Genomic DNA, 25,442 nt, shown 5'->3' with positions numbered 1-25,442 from the left:
TAAGTCCTTACCCTGTGTTCATCACTATGTATCTGCTCCACGTTCCTGTTCCCTCTTTATCAGCAGACTTAGCCTGTCAGAGAGTGGGAGATGAGCTCAGTTTTTTTATCCTGGTTTTGTATGGGAATAAGTTTCATGCGATAGCACTATTTCTGTGTCATTGCTGATCTTTCACATCCCTGTAGTAACTTGGCAATCTGTGGGGCCAAGTTTAACCGTACGTTACCAGATACATTTCCACAAATTTCATGAATAGGTAGTGGGATAGAAGAGAAAGAAAGAGGGAGAGACCTTTCAAATGCCCTGAGCTGCATTATGAGCTCAAGCCTGATTAAACATCAGAAAATCCATATCATCTCTCAAACTCATTATACAAACGTCTGCAAAACTGTCTACTTGATTGCTAATGCTCATATAAAAGCTTTCTTAATTTCTTTCATTCTGGGCAACTCCTAAAAGGGAGACGTTTTTGGGTTTGGATTGAACTGAAGAAGACTGTACACATCCCAAAGCCCTGCTCAGTATTCAAGCTGTACCAACTGGCCCAGTAAAAGATATTACCTGTCTCCAGAGATCTTGCCCTTGAACAAGATACTACTTTTCAGCAAATCTATTATGAAATAAATAATATCATATGAAATAACTGGATAAATATCAGGGGTGGATTTATAATGTATCTTTACAGCAAAAATAAGATTTTAAGAAATTCTTATTATGTGCAATCTTGCTGTTATGCTGTTTGAATGCTGAGGTAGTCATTCATCTGCTTTCGTATCAAAGCTGTATTTTAGTCTTGCAAATGAATTTTATACAACCATTACTCACAGAAAAAAACAAGAGAAACTCTCTCTTGAATAGGAAGTACTTCACTAATGTGGAACTTACTGCTTCAAGAGGACATTAAGGCAAGTCGTCCAGCGAGATATTTTTAAAAGTTGAGTTGCAGTCAATGTTTGGACAGCTATACTAGCCAAAACCAATATTTATTTACAGATAGGAGAAAGAAGCCAGGCATTGGTTGTTCATTATGGTGGTCGGGACGAAAGTTTTCCATCTAGTTTATCTGTAGTTGATTGTCCAACAAAATTAGGAAGGATTTTCTGTTTTCCAAGAATATGGTTGAGAAACTTTGTTAACAGCATTTTTGAAAGGCTGCTGCAAGACAGAACTGGAACTTGCTGGTTTAATATCTTGTAGTATTTAATCCCATATAACTGAATAGAAATTTTTTTTCCCTACAAATGCAAAAGACAAAACACTGTAAATCCAGAGTAGTCCGTAATACTTGCTAAACGTCATGCAGGGTTGCAAGATTTCAGAACAAACTGATAAATTACTTACAGTTGTTTAAAAATTGAATAGTGATGATTACTGGTTTGTAAGAATCCTTTAGAAGAGGATCCTACATTTTCTGGAAAACTTGAACCCACTGAATTTTGTTTGATGTACAGATGATTGGAAACATTGGATTACTAGTTACAGATATCTATATAAATTAAATTACAGGCTGCAAAATATGTGTCTATACAGGTCTGTGGTACGATCCAGTAAAGTAACTATGGCATTCCAAATGCCAATCAGAATTATAAATAGGAGTGTGTCTTGAGAAATATTAAGCTGCATGAAAAAAAAGAAAAAAATCTTTCCAAACTATCTCTTCCATTATTTCATTTTTGTTTTAATGAAGAACCTTTGGGGGAAATTGCTATGCTTGAATAGCATGAAGAATGTACGTGACATTTTATTTCCTTCACCTGTGACCCTGCCTATTATTCTCCTCAGCAATCCAGAAATGAAACATTTCATAAGCTATTTGCTCTCTACTGGTCATTTAATTATTATGCGCCTCATTTCTTTTGTTTAGCCGTTAAAGTAAAAAAAAAAAAAAAATTTTAATTTTCTGTGAGTTTGGGGCTATTTTATAATTTCATAGGATATTCCAAGGTGTGTATGTTACTGTAAGATAACGCTGGCAGGTCACTAGAAGCATTTGCCTCTGCCTCATACTTCACAACACCCACAAGGCATGCGTTATCTCAGAGTACCACATGTCTTGTTAAGCCTTACAGTTTCGGTGGCTGATGGACAAACTTACTGTCAGGGTCTTACCAAGAATGCTACTTTTATACGTTCATAGCTCTCCCATTGTCTACAGTTCAGTGCTAAGATGTACATCCATCGTGTATCGGATGTGTATAATGGGAAGGCACTTAGACCAAAGTCAAGAAAGGGATAGGCATAACGCTAGTTTATTTTGAAAATCTGTAGAAGTGTGGGCAGATTTTGAGTGCAGAGCTGCTAGTGGACTGAGGTGGCCCAATAGCAACACCAAGACAACCAATATTTCAAATTATTTTCTGGTTTAAAAAAAAAAAAGTCAGTAGAGAAGACATTAATAAAACAAGATTTACAGACTCACTGCAGGTTGACTTGTCAATTATCAGGTGTAAAAAAATGACATATTGGGAAGGCCTCATATAAATAATCACATGTGTTTTAATTGCTTGGCTTTATATATTTCTAATACAAGCTCTTCAAAATTTTGAATTAAATAAATTTGCTGTGAACTAGGAGTAAAGACCTAATGCAAAATTTTACTTAAGCATCTGCTTATACTTGAGATCCATTTCAGAGAGACTATTCAAATGGTTTACGTTAAGCTCATTCTTATTGGGGACCTAATGTCTAGCCTGCTACTCTCAGGCATTAGACGTCTCTCTCATTAGGAACTACGCTTCTTAATTCCTTGTGTAATGCCATGTGTATACATCCTTAGCAGTCATTATACAAGACAAAACCACATCTAATTGGATCCCATAGCGACAGTGGCATCTGTCAAAAATCAGAGAAATTCCTTTTCTTTAAATTAATGTTTTTCAAAAAATAGCAAATGTGTACATTATTCCTTGACTTCAAGGGCAATTCCTTTCTTTTATCTATTGTCATATTACTAGTTCAGGTGGCATATACATTGTTATAAATACAGGAAATCCTGGGTTTGCATTTGTAAAGTTATTTCCCTTTGGAAGCTTGCATGTGATTCATCAAGAAAAGGTGCTGTCATGTAATTCTGCTTGTGTGTGTGTGTGTGTTCTGAGCAGATGGCTAGGTAGTTACTTCAAGCATGCAGGATGGTTAGCTAGAGCAAATAGTTGTTAATTCTGACTTTCTAATCTTATCTTAACAAGTGATGAGCATTTATGCAATTCCTGGAGCTGGACACTGACTCCTCAGTGCTCAAGTCCACAAGCCGAGGCTATGTAAAATGAGCTAAGCCTAAGCATGGGATTCATTTCCAACTTAAGGAACAAAATGTTGATACAAACCTCGAATTTTGCAGCTTGGGACTATTTTTAATTTGAAAACATAACACTTTCTGTTAATGGAAAATAAAAATAACTTGAACTGTAAGTCAAATTGTATCCTTTTCCCATTAATACCTACCAGGTTTTCATGAACTACAATTTTCTCATATAGCAGCTGAGAAAAGTGATGCACACCTGATTCTCCAGTGGGAAAATAACACATATCACAACCTACAGGGGCAAATTAAAGTCTGTCTCTATTTGACAAACATGATTTTGCCACTTCAGTGCAAACAGGCATGCTTTGCCTCTTTTTGTTTTGCTGCTTATAGAAAAATTCTGACCTCCTGTGTATCCAAAAATCAGATGGAAGTCAGAAGGAGCTTGTGGCGCACAGTTGTGGCACACAGTTAGTGTAAACATACTACATAAAGGTAACACAACAAAAGACTCAAAACAAGGTTTGCTAATGATCCTTATTTAATAAAAAGCTACAGTAATAGCCCCCAAATACTGCAATAAGACAACTGGGAGCTGTAGTGGTTTGGGGTATATTATTGTTGAGTGCTTTTAATACAGTTTTCAAAAGTAACCTTTCTTTGTTTTCTGTGTGAGCTGGCAGGTTGTCTTTGATGCTGAAGAACAAAAATACAGTGGGGTCATACACTAACAGTGGGGTCATACACTAACAGTGGCTATTTTCTTTTTTTCTTTGCATTAAATTCCCACCAGTAAAGGGATTTGAATTTTGAGGGGAAAAGAGAAAAAATATAGTATTTTCCACCAGATCTTAATTATTTCAAGGTAAATCATACATTTCTATTCATCAGTGACCCATTGGTGTGTTGGTTTTTTTCTTTGAGTTATGGAAAAAAAGAACCCCAAAAAAGGGCAAAATATCACGATTAGCAATAGAATAGAACCACAGGCATGTATGCCCAGGGATTAGACACACACTAATAATTTCCTCAGGCTCGGTTTTATCTGAATAATTTACAGAAACAAAGCAAAGTTTCCTTTTTTTCCCTCCCCTTGATTAATTATCAGTATTTTATGCAGGTCCTGAATACAGAATTCAGCTCAGGCGACCCTACTTACCACTGACTCATTTGCATAGAATGCTTTAAGGACAACTCGGGAAGTAGAAAAGGTGAATGTCTCCAAACACATACTTTTTTGTTCCTACCCCAAGAGCAGTCCAAAGCCTTGTGTCTTCATAGCTGGAAAGCTTCCAGGTGTGGCTGCTTCTGAGCCTTTTGAGAGCAGGGAAGGCAATGAGAGGAAGACATGATACACCTTGTGTTAGACAGTAGTAGTATTCTTACTGGTGTTGGTATGGTGATATTGTTAGCATTGTTATAAGCGTATTATTGCTTTTGTTAAGTTCTAACAGTGATTATGAGACTTTCCTATGTTCAGGAGCAATGTGAGAAGAATAATGCCTCCAGGTATGAACAAAAGGAAAGTAAAGGTATTGGGAGAGAGGGAGTGAAAAAGAAGAGAAATTTTGATCACTTTTTTTTTAAGACACTAGGTTTTTGAAGGCATGAAAAAAAGATTTTTTAAAAAGAAGATAGAGAGGAGCTTGAATTTTGTTTCAGGAATGTGGTGAAGAGACTCAAGATGCAAATGTAGACGGAGAAATGGAGAGAAAAAATTAATTTAGATGGAATGCATAGGAAGAGTAATGAGAGGGGAGAGGCCCAGGAGGACGTGCACTGATGCAGCAGAATGTCTCAAATGACAAATATTTAGATGTGAGCTGTGTGTGTCTAGTGACTCTTGATGTCATACAGCTGTATGAATTCATATTCTAGATGTCAGAAACAGGCAGGTAGGCCCTGATCCTGAGCAGCTGTAAATTAATGTAGCTGCACTGGAGAATATGAAGTCATGCCGATTTCCACGAGCCCAGGATCTGGCCATGATAGCAAGAAATTTCACATACAATAAGATCGTCAGAACACAACTTAATTATCACATAAAATGAATTCTTGAACTCCCTTTCTTAATAAACACAAACAATAAGCCCTACAACATCGGCTTCACTAAGGGAACACTGTGCCTGTCAAATTTGGCGGCCTTCTATGATGGGGCTAGAGCGTTGGTGGACAAGGGAAGAGCAACTGACGTCATCTGCCTGGACCCGTGCAAAGCATTTGACACTGTCCTGCATGACATCCTTGTCTCTAAGTTGGAAAGGCACAGATTTGAGGAATGGACCACTCGGTGGATAACGAATTGGCTGGATGGTCGCACTGAAAGCAGTTGCCATCAACAACTCAATGTTTAAGTGGAGACCCGTGCCAAGTGGCTTTCCTCATGGGTCAGTATTGGGACTGCCACTGTTTAACATCTCTGTTGGTGATATAGGCAGTGGGATCGAGTGCACCCTCAGCAAGTTTGCTGATGACACCAAGCTGTATAGTGTGGTCAACATGCTGGAGGGAAGGGATGCCATCCAGAGGGACCTTGACGGGCTGGAGAGGTGGGCCCATGAGAACCGCATGCACAGCAATCCATGTCCCCTTTTTGGCTCCTCCATCACCTGTGTCAAGGAATTGTCATCAATGCACTCCAGAAAATTTCTAGATTGCTCGTGTCCTGCTGTGTTGCCTTCCAGGCAGCTAGAGAAATATAATGCATGTTGGGTGATTTGTAGATCTGTCAGAAATCCAAGGAAAAGTAAGAAAATTGCTGAGTTGTAAAATTATTTTTGATAAATATGAAAGATTTATGGAGCATATTTTTTGTAGACAAGGATCTTGCTATCTGTCAATATATGCTGATACAGAATGATATTTGTTGGTTTTATACACATGAATATGTATTCAGAATCTGAATATGGAATTTCTTTTGCTAAGAATTTTATTGTGTGGCTCATCAAAACAAGTGTCAAATTGTTTGCCCTTCCTGTAAACCAGCTAATGCTCTGAGCTCACATTTCAGGGATAATTTTTTGGTAGTTTGTATAATTACTGTACAGAAAATGTCTAGGATCAACAAACCAGAAAAGGATCAGTTTGAAAGGTCAGACAAGAAGTTACATTATTGACTAGGTATAGACTCTGTGAACACAATTAGAAAAGAACTGTGTAAGTTTTAAAAAACATTCTTGTTTCAGAAGAAAATTACTTGAAACCACACAACTAGCCTTTGCACTGAAAAGAAGGTATAGAAGTTGAGGAATCGTTAATGGGAGCTCTGGGTTGTGGCAGGGTACTCCTGACATGAACCAGCCCAGCTACCATTGATTTTTGATCAGACCTGTGTTTCTCAGGAAGCTTTTCTTCCTTGAAAAATGAAGCGTGATATTTTCATTATTATTCCAATGCTTTCTCCAGCAGTGTTTACAGAGCATTTTGCAAAGATGATGCCCTATTCAGGAGAATCAGATATGAAAGTTTTCAAAAATTCTTACAATTTCTTTCTCTCTTCTAAACATTTTTTATTTTAGTTTATTCCCCTTTCAGATGACTGGGAATTGCAGATCCTGAGTCTAAATCCATCCTTCAGAGCCTGGAGTTGATGGAGTTCCAAGGTCTGGCTACATTTAATTTTAGACTGAAGCTTAACACAAAGTTTTAATCTGTTTTTAAAATTGGCCCAAAGTTTCTCTGTGTTGTTTAGTGTCAATATTCAGGCTTAGAAACACCTCTAATTATAATCATCTAGTGCAGGATATTTTTTGCAGTAAAGTGCTATTCACAGTTATAATTTCAACCAAGCAATTGAATGGTGCTGGTCCTTGAAGAGAATTGGATTTGCCGTTGGATTTGCCGATTGTAGATTAGTTATTCTCTAATTTTAAAAGACTCACTTCTTCATAATACAAACATAAACTAGAAGCAAAATAGAGGCTTAAGATCATTCCTTCCTCCCCTAATGATGATGATGATAATAATAATAATAATAATAATAATAATAATAAATCTCGGAGAACTATCCTAATGCCTTGCTTAATCTGGTCACTAAGAGCAAAGGCACGCTCACTGGACCCTTGTGCAGAAGCTAGGCATTTCCTTAGAAGAGAGAGACTTCCAGAAATCTGTTCAGCATTTTGTGCTCTCCCTAGCACATAGACTAGATGTGTGTTTATAGTTATAAAAAGCAAATGCTACACAGAGGAGATAGCATGAACCAAATAAAACACTTAAAACAGCACCATACTTATCTGAGATACGTTATTTATGCTATTTTATTTGCTAGATGGTCATATTTAGAAGGATGTTCTTTTTACAGGGCTTCAGCTGTTACCAGATTCAAGAGAAAAAGCAATGCCCTTGAAAGAAGGAGCACCCCTTGCTCCTTTTTATGTGTTTCAGTGCATCTGAATACCTTTTCTTCTTTATGAGACTGTCTTGTCAGGACTGGTTTTGCATGTCTCTGCTGTTGGTAACCCTGGACTGGATCTTAGCTGTTGACTGTGGGGTTTTTAAGGCTCTTTTTCAATTGCAAAAGCTTAGCAAAGTCTGCTTACGTTGATTCCTGTGTCACTGCTGCCATCTTCTGGAAAGTTTTCAGTATTGCTAGGTGGGGTTTTTTTAAGGTCGATAAATTCCAGCAACCAGGAGATGAACAAAATATGTGCTTCTTACACATGGTTGCAGGAACACAGTCTGAATGCACGGAATAAAAGTTTGTATGTGGGGTGCCTTGGTTCAGGCAGGGATATTCGCAAAATCATTCAGGGAAGTGAGTGGCCAGCTTTCTATGGCAATTCAGTGTGAATTGGGCACGGGGTAATTGCTTAACTCTCATCAGCTTCCCAGCCTGCGCGTTCAGTAGTTCATTTCAAGAACCACGTTAATGAATCCATCAGATTTCCAGGTCTGTTTGCACATATAAATGCGCAGCTAGATGCTCAAATGCCCAGGGCATGCATGCATAGCAGCAGTATTATCATATGGAAATAGGTTTGTCGTACTGTTTAAGGGCATGTTAATTGAACTCCAAAGCTGCTAGAGCAGGAGCGAAAGCCACAGGCAGTAAAATTCATTCCTCATGACATTCCTTGTGAACTGATATATGCATTCAGCAGCAAATCATCTTTTTCAAACTTGGGAGAAGTAATATTTTAATGTAGCTTCCAAATGTAGCTTTATTGCAAAAAAATCAACTTTTGGCATCACACATGTAAAGTGATGCATCTTCTGCAGGAAAAATATTTTCAAACTGTTATACTTGTTATAAAATGCTTTGTCTCACACTTTCCAAAGGCATCTCAAGGTAAGTATCGTTTTCCTCTTTGCATTCTAATTCTTCCTTCCCTACAAAATTTTACTTCTTAATCTTCTTTGTATCCATTTTAGTGGTAACAACATACATACTAGCTTTTTTTTCTTTACAATGTAACTCATGCTCTGATTTTATCTGCTCTAGGGTAAATACTGTATTGTTCCACTGAAGTTACAGTGGATTTCTACTACTGTGAGAGAGATACACAGTTTATGTTTTAATATACGTCTGTATATATTATGTATTTAGAGGTTTGGTTCTCTTTTTTTTTTTTTTTAATCAGTTGTAAGTGGAATGTTACATTCTTTTGTGAGACACTCAAAATATAGAGAATAATATCCACTAGATTGCAAAAAGTTTTTTTTAAAAAATCACAGTTTAGATACATTTTACATCCTTGAGTGCTTTAAAAAGGTTCCTCATATTCATAAATGACTAATCCTCATATCCCTTGCATTTATTTTCTAATATATTCCATTAAATTATAAGGTGGCAACAATACTGATTTTATTTCAATGTTTCCTCATATAAATACTATGTAATTTATTATGGAAATCATCTGTAGAAGTCTTAAGTTTACCTGCATCCACTTTGCATTTTGTTAGTCATCCAGGCATAAAATTACTCAAAATTATACACTAGATAGATGTGGTTAGGTGTCTGTACCACTTACTAAAGTTACTTAAGTGGGAACAGAATTAAGGCAATACACAATGCTCTCCAGTGGTGCCAGCAAGAACCTAATACTGAATTAAATTTCTTTGTCATGCCTGCACTACACAGTGAAGGGATCTCTGTAGTTCTGCATCCCCAAGCTAGCTCCAAGCAGTGCTGAAACATCTACCCAGCGCCATGCAGAGACAGTAGTCCCGGTCCCAAATGTGCTATAGCTGCGTTAGCTACAGATTACTGACAAGGCCATAAGACTTCCAGCAGGGCTACCTTAGAGCTTCTCAGCAGTGTAAGCTGCAAGTAAAATGCAGTTTTGCCCCCTGAAGAAGAAGAAAAGAGGCTAGGCTACTGCTGTGTAGAAAGAGAGAGGTAGAGAGGAGAAGCGGGTACGCAGGAATTAAGAGCAGAGGAAGAAGCCTGGCTCTGCCAGCTGGTCCTGAAGGAGGGGTCAGAGTCCGTGGTGGCAGCTATTTCTGGGGTTAGGAAAAGCTCCTCAAAGTAGCGATGTTTAACATCTGAGGTCTTGTCATAGTCCTTGTAGCGTGACAAACTAGAAGCCTCGCTCTCTCTGCTTGCTGTCCACAGCTCTGGCACATGTGAGATAAGTAAGAGGGACATGAATGTCTTGCTGTGTTTAGCAGCCTGCTGCTGTAGGCAGCTGCCTACTTTGCTTAAGCTTGTTTGGCTTCCTTTTCCAGAGGTAGCTTGGTTGGCATCAATCTGGGCACCCCTTCTCCATGCATGGTATTGTTCTGCTCTGTTAAAGCTGTGCAACTCTGCCAGGGACAGCTGTGCCTGCTCACACAACCAAAACCATGGTCTGCTTTGAAAATTTTGCATTGTTTGGACTCATGTTTGCTTGGGTAGTCAGCTATCAGGTAGGATTCTTCAGTGATAACAAGACCTGACTCTTATGATAGACTGCATAAGCACACATAATAGCACAACAGATAATAGGTTTTCGTACTTTCAATATAGCACATAATCCTGTTACTAACTCTGCTTTATACACTTTTCATTCTTCTTTTCTGGAATGAGATAGTAAGTCTCACATCCTAACCAACATGCTAAGAACAAGATCGTGCAATACCCTTGTGTGTAGGTATGGGGTAGAGGAATTTGGAAAGAGCATTGTCCCTTCTCCCACAGGGACCTGAAGTCATTTCATCTGAGAAGCACCTGGGTTCCTCTCAGCTTCTTTCTTCTGTTCTGTCCCTTGCAGCACTTGGACCACAAGGCAATTCAGAAGGGAAAGAAGAAGTAGGATTGCCCATCCACATAAATCTGCAAAAGAGATTTGGGGAGGTCTGGGGCAGGTTTCCTGAGCTTATGCTCTCCATATTACCAGTCCATCCTTTAGGTGAATGCCACTTGATGTAAGGCAAGCTCCAGAAGAGTCTATTTGTCTGCAGACACAAACTCAGCAGCACTCACTGAAGAGCCTTGGGATGTACGTACCATCATCTAGATCTTAGGGAATGAGCCCATGGGTTGTTTTGCAGAAGTCAGGAGGGAAACTTTCACTTTCAGATTCAAAAGAAAAACACTGAAATCTCCAAGATGTTTTGATGCAGTCCTACACTTAAAGCTTTTCATGTTTATAGAAAATTGCCTCTTACAGTATTGATGGCAAATTGCCCTTAGATTGCAAAAGCTGCACAGCGACTGCAGCTATATTTTTGACACCATGTTTTGACAGATTGTCATGCTTCTCACAAAAGTTTGATTTTAGATGAAATATTCATAGTAAATGTGTGTACTTTATTATAAGGAAAAAGACCAAAATTGCTCTGCAAGTACTACCATGCTTTGCAATTGCATTATATCTGATAAAACCGGTGTCATTAAAAATGGATACTTTTCTACTGTGGCATTTATCTTCATTGTAGTATTTGCAGGTTTTTCTATAACTGACAATTGGCAAAGCCACAAATCCTAAGTAAACATAGCTACTGCAGATGGTAAATATTCTGCTTTTAAAGTTTCTTGTTGTAAGCACAAGAAATAACAAAAGACTGGGTGTGTGGATGACGGTCTCACACTTGGTGCTGGATATAACAAAGTGCCAGAGGCAAAGTCAATCCAATACCCAAGACGTGTGGTTCACAGCAGCAGCGCGACAAGAACCATGACATTTGGGGGGGGGGGGGGGGGGGGGGGGTTGGGGAGTGTGTGTATTTAATTCACTTTGGATGGAAATAAGGAACAAAGTACATAGTTTCAAAGTAAAAAATGCTTAGTCTGTGTTTATGGAGGTTTGAACTCTAGCCAGGAAACCAACTGCTCTCTTACTCAAAAGATATACTATATGGTAAAACCTTTTCCAGTGAAATTTGGAGTCTGGGGGCTTTTCTTAAAAAAATAGTAATCTGTAGGTAGGTATCACTCACTATAACATTATAATTTGTACTTTGGAAAGTGCAATTGGAAGCTATATTTTTCTAAACAGAAATACTATAGAGAGATGACTTTAGGTATTATGGGCAGTGCCATTCTATATGTCACTTTCTGGTAGCTTTGATTTCCCTTAAGGCATGCTCATATCTTCAATATGAATCCTTGCTCCAATCAGCAGCCTATAGTTTGACTACAAAAGCTCATTTAGGATTGAAATTTGGTGCCTTATAATATTTTACAATTTCAAGGGATTTTTTTGACCAGATGATCATGTTGTCAGGTGAAGAGAAGGATTTTTTTGCCTCTCCAGTGCTTTATTTGTGTTACTATTTAATAAAACACTCACCAGGTTAAAAAACCAAACAAACAAAGAAAAAAAAACCCACCAAAAAAAACCCACCTAGCTGAAAATCCAACTGTACATTTGCTGTATGCAATATAAATACAGCATAGTACTCAAAGGAGCTTCTGTGTGGCTGGTAACTACTTATTTGCACTCCCCATCATATTTTCATTTACAAAAAAAAAAAAAAAAAAAAAGAAGCATGGAAATACTTTACTGATTACCTTTATTAGGCAAAGTTTTGACCTTGTGAAACCAGGGTGTGGTTCTTTTGAGGAATGATCTGAGATGATTAGTGGGGAGTCTAATGTTTAAAAACTGGAAATCTTCTCCCTTACAGGGCTGCTGTGTGATTTTGGACAAGTCTTTTTGGTGTGGATCCTCAGTGGAATTTGGGTTTCCATATCAACTTAAGATCCTAAAATTTTAGAGATTTGTGGCCAAGGATTTGTATGAATTAGGTTTCAGTCACTAAAACAGAAATAGTAGTACTTTGCTGCTTCACAGGAGTACGGTGAGAGAGGTTCACTTACAATTCCAAGATGCTCTGATACTCTGGTGATCAAAGCCATGCAAGTATCTTAGAATGCTACATTATTTTGCTTTGATGTGTAGTATATAACCAAGCTGTTCTTGAAGACATAAAAATAAGTCTATCTAGTTCCATATATATCTTAGATTGCACTTGGTTTCCCTTGTATTTTCTTTAGAATATACTGTAGCCTTCTTACATTACAATAGCACTTAATGTGCATTTTTGGCAGCTCATTAAATAATAAAATTAACACCTGTTATCTGCGGTTTCTTTCAGCCTTAGAATGAATTATGATTATAATGTAGTACTCTTTTGGTTCAGTTTTGGACTTGGTTTTAGAGGAAAGAGTGAGTAGAGGTGTGGAAGGTTGATTTTTTAAGTACCTGTTTGCCTGACAAGGCAAGATAAAACTTGTAAGCCCTGCATTTTAAACGGCAGGTGAGAAGATCTGTGTTGGTTTTCTTTGTTCATATAGTCACAGTTTTGAGGAACGTTTGCATCTGTTGCATACTAGTTTTGTACTCTGGCAGAAAGCTTCAGTACTGATGGAGATGTTGATCCTGCCTTCACTGAGTAGCTTTAATTGTCATGATTCCCATCTGTAGTGAAAGGTCCACATGCCAGCACTGAATGAGGGAAGATCAAAGAAAAAAAAGGTAAAAGAACAGAGTAGACAAAACGATTTTGATAAGACTGCTAGTCGATATATTCTCAATAACAACAGGTCATATCAGAAGAAACTGATTTCATTCTATGATGAGATGACAAGTTTCATAAGAAGTAATTGCACAAAATCAATTTCATTTTTTTGCAAGACTTCAAACTACAGAATATTCTGATAAGGAAATCACCATAATATATCAATAAAAGGCTTTAGGGGGCTGGGTTCTAACTAACATGGCTAGGGTCTGTGCAGCAGACTATCAGATGATGCAGTATGGATGCCTCATTGGGCTGTGGTCATGTGGATTGAGAACTGGCAGATCACACTTTACAGAAAGTGGTGTTTTCTGTGTAAAGAATCTGTGTAGCAGAGTATTGCTAGCACCATTCAGAATGCTCAGGGCTGACAGCAAAGCTGTCATGGTAGAATACTCAATGGTGATCTAGAAGGAAATATAAAGGCTCTGCTGATACAGCACAGAAATTGTACAAAGATTAGTCAAATGTAATTAATGACAAAACAAGACAGTCTCCAGAAAAGTGGCAAGAATATGATTTGGGGCTGGGGAAGAGAGGGAGGAGGAATGGCTGAACCAGTGAGAAACTTAAGAGTTTCTCTGTTTAGGCTAAAGAAGATTCAGAGATATCTTGATTACAGTACACAAGTACCTTCACAGGAAGAGAATACAGGATACTGAAAGACTTTATTTTAGCAGAGAAGTGTGCAGCAGAAAGCAGTGGCTGGAAGCTGAAACCAAAAAGTGTCAAAGTAGACATTAGATACAATTTTTAACAGTGATTTTGAAAGGGCATTAAAACACTGTACCAGACGTATGAGTGCATCTTTCCTCACCTGAGGTCTTTAATCTGGATGTGAATGTTTGCTTCGGAAGATACATTTTGGCCAAACCATGTATCATCCATCGTCTGTCTTCAGTCTAGCTCATAGCGATAACTGTAGGAATGAAGATGCAGCAGTCCAGAGTTCAACATGGATGGCAGAAGCCTGGTAAGAAATCTGGGTATGTGCTTGAGTTGTTAGCTCACGCAGAAGTCCCTAGCAGTGCGCCTACGGTGCTGCAGATTAAACCCTGACTATGACTGCCTCACTGCAACCGTGCCTTCGTTCTGCTGTGTAGACACACGGGAGGAGATATGGGTGAAAAAGAAAAGGAATATCTGAGTTGAGGGGTAACTTTAAAATAACAGGAGGGAGCCCAAACTTGAAACTTTGTGTAGGGATTCAAGAATGGGAGTGTTGCATTGAAGTTGGAAGAAAGATAATTTTAACAGTAATGTTTTGTAAGCGCTATAGGGAGATATTATCAGAGACCAAAGAAAAGGCATTTGCAGTAGGCAAGAGAGAGAATGAGACCTGTGGTGCTTAATCCAAGGGAAAGCAGATCTTTGAAAAATTGTGAAAAAGGAAACGACAAAATCTTGTTTCCAAAAAAACCAACCAGCATAGCATGTAAATGACAAACTCATTTTTCTTTCATCCTCCCCCCCCCCCCCCCCCGCCCCCACCAAAAGAGCTACATTCTGCTCCCACTTCCCAACTTAACACACTATAAATGGGCCAGTCAGGAATAACTGAGACTACAGCTTGGTTTCACCATCCTAGTTTTAATTCAGCGTTACTCTTCGCACTGCAGATGTCATCTGTGGGGTTTGAATTCCATACAGCTGACCAGAGTTTGGTCTGATTTTACCTTTTGTTTGAATGATCATAAAGATAGGAGGATTTTAAAACCAGGATCTGGATCCCTGTTGAGGTTTTTAATACCTCCTATTCTGAGGTCACTTGAATTCAGGATTTCTGTTTAGGCCTATCATCTCATACATTTTTACAGATATTCAAAAGCCTGTAATAGCACACACACAGGTTATATTAATTTCCAGTGCCTAAATCCCTTAAGTGCTTTGGGGATTTCCCTGCTAATCCTCTCTTTACTGCATAAACCTAGAGGGTAGGTCTGGGACCTTTGGGATTTATTCTTTGTTTGGTTGTTTTCCAACTGAAGAATCTTTCAAGGGTAACAACAGTAAGTGCTAAATACACAAAGACATAGAAAGTTTATATGCTGTTTATATTATCACAGTAATCTGCCAGTCTTTTTTTGGCAAATGAAGGGAAAGAAGGTGCAACTATTATTAGTAATTACACCACTTATAGTAATTTTAAATGCTTACTAATATTAAATTTATGCAAAAGTGTTAAATCCTGACTGAACAACTTAAATCCTTTTCTTTCCAAGGGCAAAATAACTGTATTAATATTAATGAAGCCACAAAATACAAGTTAACTGACAGCATTTTTGCAGTTGCTGTATTTTATTACTGAAACTTTATTATATTTTTCATGTCTGAATATAAAAAAATGAATCAAACTATCACAAACTGCTCTTTGTTGTAAGTGACATGCCTTTTCTTTATGATGCATGCTTTGCCATAAAAAGGGAGCGCTTAATGCATTTCTGTTGGGAGATGCCTATTTATTCTGACAAACCGATCAGCCTCCGGGGTGTTCTTTTGCCACAGAACTGATTTTACATCTCATCCATTATCTAATAAGATGTGAAAAGAGTATCCTGTCTCACAAAAAAAAAAAAAACAGGCTTTGTTTCATTACAAGGATGTGGCAGGCTCACTCATGGACTTACTTGCAGGATATACAATTGCTAGTGAAAGGCCCAGTTATACACTCATGCATGTCTCCAGTACAGTAAGCCTATGGGGAAAACATTGGTAACATCGGTCCTAAGGATCTTTTATTTTAAAGGTAAGTATAAAAAGTGGCCTCTATAATGAGAAAATGCATTTCACATCTTTAAATAATACAGCATGAGTTTATGAATTTTATTATTGCAATAAATAGCAATGCCACATAAATTACATTATGATGCAGCCAGAATGTCTTTGCAAAATATATGCCCTGGGGTTTTTTTTTCTTCCTTTAGTATTTCCCCTTTTTCAATATTTATGAAAGGTTTTAAAATTGCACTTCCTTGGGAAAAGTGAGAGAGGTCGGAGCGAGGAAAGCAATCTGAGGCGTTGTGTGGTAAGTCAGTGATAAAACAAGTGTATACAAAACACTTTCAGACAAATGTTTTAAGCCAGATGTGGTCATAAGGAAATAAAGTCACAAAGGAAAAAGAGAATAGGACACACAATAGGAAATACAGTTAAACCTGGCCATAACCTTAATTGGTAAGGGACAACAAGTCTTTGAGATATTAGGTATCTAGACAGAGAGTACCTCTCTGTACATGTTTGAGCAGCATTAAACACAGCCGAAACTTTTGACCACTAATGCAGTGTAAATTGTTGTTGTATTTGAGAGATGCTCTATTACAGTAATGCAGCCTCTTGTACAACATACCTTGCAGAAGTGCCTCCATTGTTAAGCTGTTTGCTAACAAGCATAAGTGAATTAACAAATTGGTGTTAGCTGAAGTAAAATAAAATATTTCAAATTGTTGACAAAACAGCAGTTGCAAGAAAGCAAAGAAGTGATTAGGTTTGATATCTCTGGAAGTTAGAACACTCACTCCCTCCACTCCTCCACTCCACATTTCCCTGAGTCTCTGAATAACAGGATCAACCCTTTTGGACTTGCACAATGCTGCTTTTCATAAAAGTGCAGTTTCTTTAGCATGACAATGAAATATGATTTTCACTGCTTCTTAGAAAAGTGACAATACAGCTTGAAAGAGTTCAAAATGAAATTGCAAAAGCTGGAATTTGTGGCAGACAAATGTTCCAGTGTCATGTCCTCCTGATATCCTTTATTCATTACATGTGAATGCAGCTCTGTATCTAAAAATCAAGGCTGTTTTATCAGTCTTGCTTACAACGCCAGTCAGAATGGCTTACCGCTGAGAGATCTTTCAGAGTCAGCATAGCTTTAAAACAGCATGAGAGAGACCCATTTTACATTATTGACTTTTCCCCTTACCTGCAAGGACACAGAATTTAATGCAGCATCGATGGGTCAAAGATTTTGACACATGTCAAGACAGATATCTTCATTTTAGAGTTTAAAAACCATGCATCAAACTTGATACTTATGAACCAGTTTAGGTGGCAAAGGCAGCTCAGACTGAGGTAGGGACAATTGTTTTACACATCTGCAAAAGACACTGCTTTTGAATGAAGCCTTATGTAAAGAACAATGTAATTTAAGGAGGATGAAACCAGAGCAATTGCTGGAAATGCAATAAGGGTCTAGAAGTAGTCCCTTAAAACCCTATTAGCTATCATTGTGTTCTTTCTACGGATTTTTTGAAATCATTCTATAAAAGTCCATGGCAAGGACACAATTTTCTAGAAAATGGTATTTCATATGACCTATATAAAGTGATCATCCCCTCGTAAAGTCAGCAATAGTTTTCCACAGAGAATGCATGTGATTCAGAACCATGAATAGACTATTTCCATTAGTAAACACTATAAAGCAGAACTGCTTGTTTCATCCAGCACCCTTCTTGTATAAACAGATTTCACTGTAGGAGAAACTCACTCAGAAGTATCTAGTATGACTTTATGTCCCTAAATGGACCATGTAGCAAAATCTCATTTTTAATAATGGCGTTTATGTTACTTCACCGATGAAATAACAGCAAAATTGTTGTGTTAATGATCAGAGTGTATAATAAGATGCACAATTAGGAGTATTATGAGAATTTAATGGGATGAGAAGGGCAGGAGATCATCTGCTGTATGACTCTTCATGATTGTAACTTGCTGTCTATATCCCTAATGTGTTTTTATGACTTTTGAGCTTTGGTTTGTTTTCCAGTTTGTGTTCTGCCGTGAATGTAAAGAAGAATACCATGAAGGGGAATGCATCTCTCTCCTCAGCACACAGGGAGCCATGGCCCAGAAGGTAGGGATCCCACAACTCATTACATCCTGATCATTATCCCTGGCCCAGCTAGAGCGACATTTGTCAAATGGGTCCTAATTATAATCCTAAGTAAAAGCAATTATGTTCATGCTGAATTACTCCAGCCGTCGGAGTTGCCGAATTGGCTTTGCGGTGGATTTCAGTCACTTTGATTGATAGAGTAGCTGAGTTCTGTCAGGAACACACAGGGCTCTGCCATCAGCTGATAAAGAAAAGGCCTTCCCAATGGACTTTTGGGGTTGTCTCTATTCAATGTGAACACTTTTGAAAGGCTTTCTGTAGTCTTGCTGCCTTTCAGCTTATTTTCAGTGTACCAGTCAGGAAATCACGTGGGTTTGGACTGAATAACAGGGGTTTTATGCAGCCTATGCAGAAAATGCTGTTGATAATTTATGTTTTAGCTTAGAGAAATAAAAAATGGATTGCCCAGGCTGGAAGCTGTTAGATGATAATTATTCTAGGCTGCTCTATAATTTTGTATCTATTGTAGCTATAGACCTGGACAGGAAATAGTTTTTCTCTCCTGACATTTCTCTTTGTTTGAGATTCAAGTTTCCTTGCTCTCCATGGCAAATAAATCACAATCTTTTCAATTAAAAGAAAAAAGAAAAAAAAAAAAAGAGAAAATGCAACAAACAGGAGAGATACCCCCTAAATATCTCACAGCTTGATGCCCAGGGTGTGCTCCTAGTAAGCAGAAAACTGATATTCAGATGTCTGGCCTGTTTGATGCTAAGAGAAAACTCAACCCTGAACCCCCACACAGTCCAACACGGCAGATACAGGATTGTGGGCAGGTGCTGATGAGGACTAGTGTCTGGCCAGCTCTCAGCCAGGCATGCCCAGCTCCTGCAGGCAGGCTCGGTCTGAGGCTGGCCCTTTGAATGTAGACTAGGAGGGAGCTGGAAGCCTATTGGGAATGTTTGCCACGTGCTACCTTGAGAGAGTTCATTTTCCATACTTTGGAGACACTGCACTAGGCTACAACCTGCGTAGACATTGTTCTCTTTAACCTTTCTTAGTGAAGCTCTTCCAATTTATAAAAAAACTTAGTACTTGTTGAGACAGAATTAAACAGCCTGTATCCTAGTAGTCAGTCAGGGTATCTACCAACGGTGCTCTGAAACGTGTGCTGTATGAGACCCTAAATCCATCTACTTTCCCAGCCTCTAGTGATTTGTGATTGAGATGTGGTATTTCATCTTTAACAGCTACCAGCAAAGTTTTAGTGCATGAATTTGTACAACCCCCTTTTTTGAAACCATATATACGCAAGGAGATTTGCAGCTTAACTACCCTCTATGAAGAACAATCTCCTTTTGTTTGCAATAGCCTTAGAACAGTTTTCCAGGTCCCGTTCACATTTATCTAAAACCAAAACAACTTTAACAGAGACACTGAGAGGTATTTAAAGTATCCAATGGCCTGGTAAAGTAAGAGACCAAGGCTCAACATCTTACCAGAGCTACAACTTGAATACATCTCAACATGAACAGTAAGCCCTATATCTATTAAGCTACTTATGCCTAGAATTTTGCCTAGAGTACTGAAAGCCATCATGGCACCTTACAAATAAAATAACAATGTTGACTCTGTGGAAGTTGGAGTTTGTATAATTTCCATGCTCTAAGGCAGAGATAAAGGTGTGCCAGGAAAAATCAGAATACTATACAAAGTAGTGGTTTATTTTAAACATCTGCATATTGTCTTAGCTTCTCCTAATGACAATGAGACTGCTTCATCCATCTGATCCAGTATCTCAGCACATGAATTGCACCCAATTAGACTGTGTTAACTTACGAAAATTGACTACTTTTGCCTTTCCAGTGTTATGTGAACATTTTTTTCTGTTCCTGAAAAATTCCCTGCACTCTCAAAGAGCTGTTCCAGAATAGCTAAATGATTCTGTACCAGAATAACTCTTGCAGCCATGCAAATCAGTTCCCCAGTTTAGACAAGATCATGGACTACCCAAAATTCATTTAGATTCCAGCTTAAGCTGATGTTAATTGACATATGCCAGCCTTCTTTTCCTGTAAGAAACTAAGGAGCTGCACTAATTAAAGTTCTCCACAAGGTGGAGATGTGCCACTGAAGGAATGTTTTCCCTGGCTTTCTGTAACCAGGCAAGCAAACCGAGAGGTAGCTAGAAGGCAGCAAGCCCAGGTACTGGTGAGATGTTGGTTTCACCCGAATAGCATCACTACAAAGCTATCCTTCAAACAACACTGCCATACAATGCATACAAAACGTTCGTGGGGCATATATGGAAAGAAGTGCACGTTGGACTGTTTTCATCTCTCTCACTGAGATTAATTTAAGTATTTATCCACCTGTGCTCACAGCCTTCTTGTTCTGTTTGGCCATCCCCTGCTAGGTGCACAGCCCTGTGTGTCAGAGTTAACTTGCTTTATTGTACTGCTTGTGGAGGCAGTGAAAAGGATTGTTTTATCTTTGACTATCATCTGTTTCAAGGTATAAATAATACACTTCCAGGGTTGTCTTCAGCTCCTGCAGTTTGACTCCTGTTCGGATCCTTTCCACATCATTTATTTTATAAACAGATCTTGTTGTCACGACTCCTGCTGCTTGGATTTCAGGGTCAACCAGACATGCTGCCACCATGCTGTTCCTCTCCAGGACAGGTGCAGGATACGTGGTCTCAGGAAAATACTTTTTGTAAGAAAAATGCACATTTTACTTTAGCCTCTAATGGCTACAGTAGGGAAAGGACCTTCTGTCATCTTCACATTTCTGCAAATGGCTGCACGCCTCTGACATTCCCAGTATGAGAGGAAACACTGTGAGCAGGTTTAGGCCTAAGTCAGTATGATAGAGATGAATATGATGGAGCATGAGGAGTGTGAAAGAGCTGGAAGAAAAGCCAAAAAGGAATGTCGTTGTGGAGGACTCGGATAGCCAGAACTTGATGGCAACACAGAGAACGGGAAGAGCTGCGGTGCCATTCAAGGCAGCCCTTCCTCTTAATGGCCTGTGCGCCAGGGCCCTGCAAGGGCCATCCGCTCCCTGGGCTCTCCATGGGTCTGTCAGGGCAGGGCCTGGCACCTCCCTGAGGACACGGATGGGCCAAACTTGTGGAATTGTGGACAGGTGGGCCCATGGCAGCGTGGGGCTGTGGGGAGCTGGAGACAGGCCCTGCTGCAGTGTCACTGGGGCAGGGGCTGCCATCAGTGTGGCGAGGGGATTCGCAGGGACTGGGCTGGGACAGCAAGACCTGGCGGTGCCCTCAGAGCCTGACACCAATTTGGGAAGCCTTGGAGAAGAAAATCCCTCAGAGAGTTAGAGCCTGATACAGAGGCGTTCAGTGTCCATGAAAGCCAAGAGCTGATGGGAGTGTCACCTATCAGAGATATAGTGGAAGCTTCATAAAGAGGAGAAGGAAGAGAGAAGAAAGGGAATAAGCCTGCCAGATGACATGGGACAACTACAAGGGTCTGGGAAACAGAAATGGCATTGGCAAAAGGGGCCTGTGCTGGGCAGGATGTTAGAAGCCTGAGGTCAAGAGGGGGAAGCGGAGCTGGTGGGACTGTGAAGGGAGAGTGGGCAGCAGGGAAGGGGGAATGGACTCAGTTGGCAGGAGGAAGGAAGAGGGCAACAATGGCTGCGGAGCACAAGAGGGACAAAGCAGGTGCCATGCATGGTGCTATTCAAAATAAAGGGGGTTGAACCTTATAAAGGTGGAAGCTAGAGGGGATTGCTTGCTGTTTGCGGTAGAAAAGGTAAAATCAGCAACAGGCATGCAGAGAATAGCCTAGTTTTATATACTGGCACATCATGATCTTTCAGATTTATGCACAGATATTGCATGGTCCAGTGGGATGGATAAAATGTCCTCCTTCTTCTAGAATGTCCTTTTTTAGCCCTGAGGCCATTGAAAACTCATCCTAAGCATTTACTGGTGCAGGGCTGATTATTTCTCATCTTAGTGTGTAAGTTACATAATTTCAGGGAAAATAAAATGTATCTGTGGCAACTTCAGTTGAGAAGCTTTCTTTTAAAACCATTGCCACCTTTTGGAGTTGTTTGAAGGTTGGAATGTGAGAAGAAATTGTATTTGATGGATTAAAAGGTACAATGTGCATGATGGAATCAATGACACAATAAAGGTGACTCCAGCCAGATTTAGGTTTAGAAATAACCACATAGTCCCTGCTATGTACACCACAAAACCAAGCTTCCCTTTTAACCTCACCCGTATACAGTCTATGCTGATCAGGAATCTAGCCATAAACCAGCTTCCTCTGTAAGTGCCCAGCTTAAAATTAGCCTGGCTTCCCTAGCACAAAACCTTTCTAGACAGTTTGGTTTTTACCAGGATAAGTAATGCACCTTCTTGCTCACTACCAACTGCACAATAAAATGTGACTACATACTAGATTTGAATGCATACAGAGTAGCTCTCAGGATTATTTCAGTGCTGGGCATATTGATTAAACATCTACAAGGTTAAAGTGTAATAGCAATAGCAATGACACTGATGTGAAATTGGTGCAGACGTTAATAAGTGAATAGAATGTGGAGACAGAGACATAAATGTTTAAAAAAATCAACACATAAATGAAATGGGTTATAAAAAGGTATATTTTAGAGATGGTTCTATGGACAAACTTTCCCCAAGATGGTTTTAGCTGTGATTATGTTGTCCTGCTAAGCCAACGAGTCTGTGATTATAAAAAAGTTAACAGCTTTTTAGCAGGTTTGCTTTTTCAGAGGTTGCCATGAATTTAGTAAAGAGAATAAATTAAGCATCATGATAGATTTCTGTAGTACAGCTGCACATAGTTTGCTTCAATCACCTGCATTCAAAGGCTTGAATGTAAAAGAACATCCACTGTGTAATTCATCACTCCACAAACCCAGTCTGCCAGTCTTTGTAGGACCAAGACATAAATCTAGTTCATCTCATTTGAATAACTTCCACTATTAACCCTAGCCCAGCAACAGCTGTAAACCTAAGCCTAGATAAAATGTCCATGGTGGCTGAAGTCTTAAAGCTTGCCAAGTGGTCTCTTCTGCTCTAAGCTCCTTAAAACTCTGTCAGGCCATATCTACTCTTGGTCCAAGCCTTAACTCCAGCTAGTTCTAGCAACCCTGGGCCTGCAAACCGTGTGATCCAGCAAAATTCATCACTAAACATACATCTTTAGCTGCTGGTGTGGATAAAACTTGTTACAATTTTTTGCACACAAGTTACAGAATAGGTTGTGTGAATTTCTGCCATTTTGCTATATTGAAAATCCTATTACCTGCTAAAGGTGTTCATTTCAGACCAGGTTCATTGTGTATGCAAAGTAAAAAATTTATTGTTGTTGTGGTTTAGCCCCGGCTGGCAACTAAGCACCATGCAGCCACTTGCTTACTCCCCCACAATGGGACAGGGGACAGAATTGGAAGAGTGAAAGTGAGAAAACTCATGGGTTGATATAAAACCAGTTTAATAGGACAAACACAATAAGATAATAATAATAATAATATGATGATGATGATGATGAACAGCACAATTTCTTTGCACCCGAAGTTGATGCTACACATGACCCCCAGCTGCCCAGCCGCCCAGCCCACGTGAAAAAGCAAAACAAGACAAGGGATTCGTTCTTTACTTCCCATGGGCAGGCAGGTATTCAGCCATCTCCAGGAAAACAGGGGTCCATCACACATAACAGTTACTTGGGAAGACAAACGCCATCACACAGAAGTCGATGCTGCACAAGACCCCCAGCTGACACACCTCTCAGCCCACCCCCCAGTTATAAGTGGAACATGATGTTGTATGGTATAATGAGGCTTTGGGCAACGTGGTCTAGTGGAGGGTGTCCCTGCCCATGGCAGGGGGGTTGGAACTAGGTGATCTTTGAGGTCCCTTCCAACCCAAACCGTTCTATGATTCTATGATTCTATGAATATCCCTGTGGCCACTTTGGGTTGGCTGTCATGGCTGTGCCCCCTTCCAGCTTCTTGGGCATCCCCCGCCTTCTTGTTAGCCAATATGAGAAGCTGAAAAGTCCTTGACTGCTTGGCAACAATTAAAAACATCAGTGTGTTATCAACATTATTCTCATCCTATATCCAAAACACAGCACTACACTAGCTGTCAAAAAGAAAATTAACTCTATCCCTGCCAAAACTAGGACAATTGTTAGTCTTATTAAAGTCTTACCAAGCGTATCAAAGAACTATTTTTTAGTCCATTTACAATAATACTAGGACTTATAGTTCAAATTCTATATAGTTAAAATTATGGATATGCAAAGTCTCTGGTAAGACTTATTTCTCTGGTGTTACATTTAACCTTCCACTGCCTCTCTGGGTCCTAAGCTCGATGGCTTCAGTGTGGGACAGCGGCTGGCATCGTGAGTCCTCTACCAGGAGGAGCCTGATGTCAATACTGGTGGGGTTTTTTCGCCTCAGTGTGGGATCCGCTTTGGGCCACTTTTATATGTTTGTTAACAGACTCTTTCACTGGTCTGCAAATCGACATTGCATCCAAGTTTACTATCTATGGTGTGTTTTACCTAAGTTGGTTATGTCTCCATTCTCTTTGTTATCCCTAAAACTGTTTTTTACCCCGATCTCAAGGCTGCATTTGGGTAACTGATGACTGGAGAGTTGTTTATAGTGCCAGGACCTCCCAAATCCTATGCTGGTGCTTTCAAGGCCTCTGCTATCATCCCATGCCTTTACTCCTCTGTGTGGCATTTTATTCTAAGATCAGAGATAATTCATTCTGCTCGTGATACCTATACTTGTCATTGCTGTCTATTAGTTACAAAAATATGTATAATGTTGTTAAACCACACCATTATACAGAATTATACAAAAGCAAAATAGGTAATAGTCACCTGGTCATTAGATAATTGCTGTCACTTGCAAAACCAAATCTATAGGCAGGCCAAGACAAGTCCAGAGAAAGCCAGATGGGTCCTGAGGCCTGTGCTGCTGGCTTGGCAAAAAGGCTATGGCCTCTTACAAGAAACAGCAACAATATTTTTACTGAGCCACAAAGCTCCATGTTCTAAACCTCCATCTACAATCAGTTTCAGTCTAAGTTTATAGCTAGTGCTGTAAAACTTAACTTCAGCTCCACTCCGAACCTGCGGGATGCTGCCTGTCCCGGTTGTAGCCCTAGGCTGGAGGCTTTGGTCACCCAAATCTACAAGCCTATGCCCAAACCTGCCGCCTTCAAATCAAACCTCAGCTGTTTGTTATTTGGGACACAGACTTTACTGTACTCCGGTAGCTGATGCAGGATCCAGGTACTAACTTTGTTTTTCTGCCGCTAGCAGTATAAAACTCCCCCAGAAGCCCTATCAGCCCGGGAACCCATCGGAGCAAACCAGACCTCCAGCCCATCTTTTCCTG

At 39.5% G+C, this 25,442-nt stretch overlaps 1 protein-coding gene across 2 annotated transcripts in view; it reads left to right on the top strand.

Annotated features, from left to right (window-relative positions):
- PRKN (parkin RBR E3 ubiquitin protein ligase) overlaps positions 1-25,442 on the top strand; it is a 767,705-nt gene that overhangs the window by 730,404 nt on the left and 11,859 nt on the right. For both annotated transcript variants that reach the window (XM_075748535.1, XM_075748536.1), the window contains exon 10: positions 17,955-18,041. In XM_075748535.1, coding sequence (XP_075604650.1) covers positions 17,955-18,041 — 87 coding nt within the window. The remainder of the gene's footprint in view (positions 1-17,954; positions 18,042-25,442) is intronic.

The sequence above is a fragment of the Balearica regulorum genome, chromosome 3 (assembly GCF_011004875.1).
Source record: "Balearica regulorum gibbericeps isolate bBalReg1 chromosome 3, bBalReg1.pri, whole genome shotgun sequence".
NCBI lineage: Eukaryota > Metazoa > Chordata > Aves > Gruiformes > Gruidae > Balearica > Balearica regulorum.
This window is presented reverse-complemented; position numbering and strand designations above follow the sequence as displayed.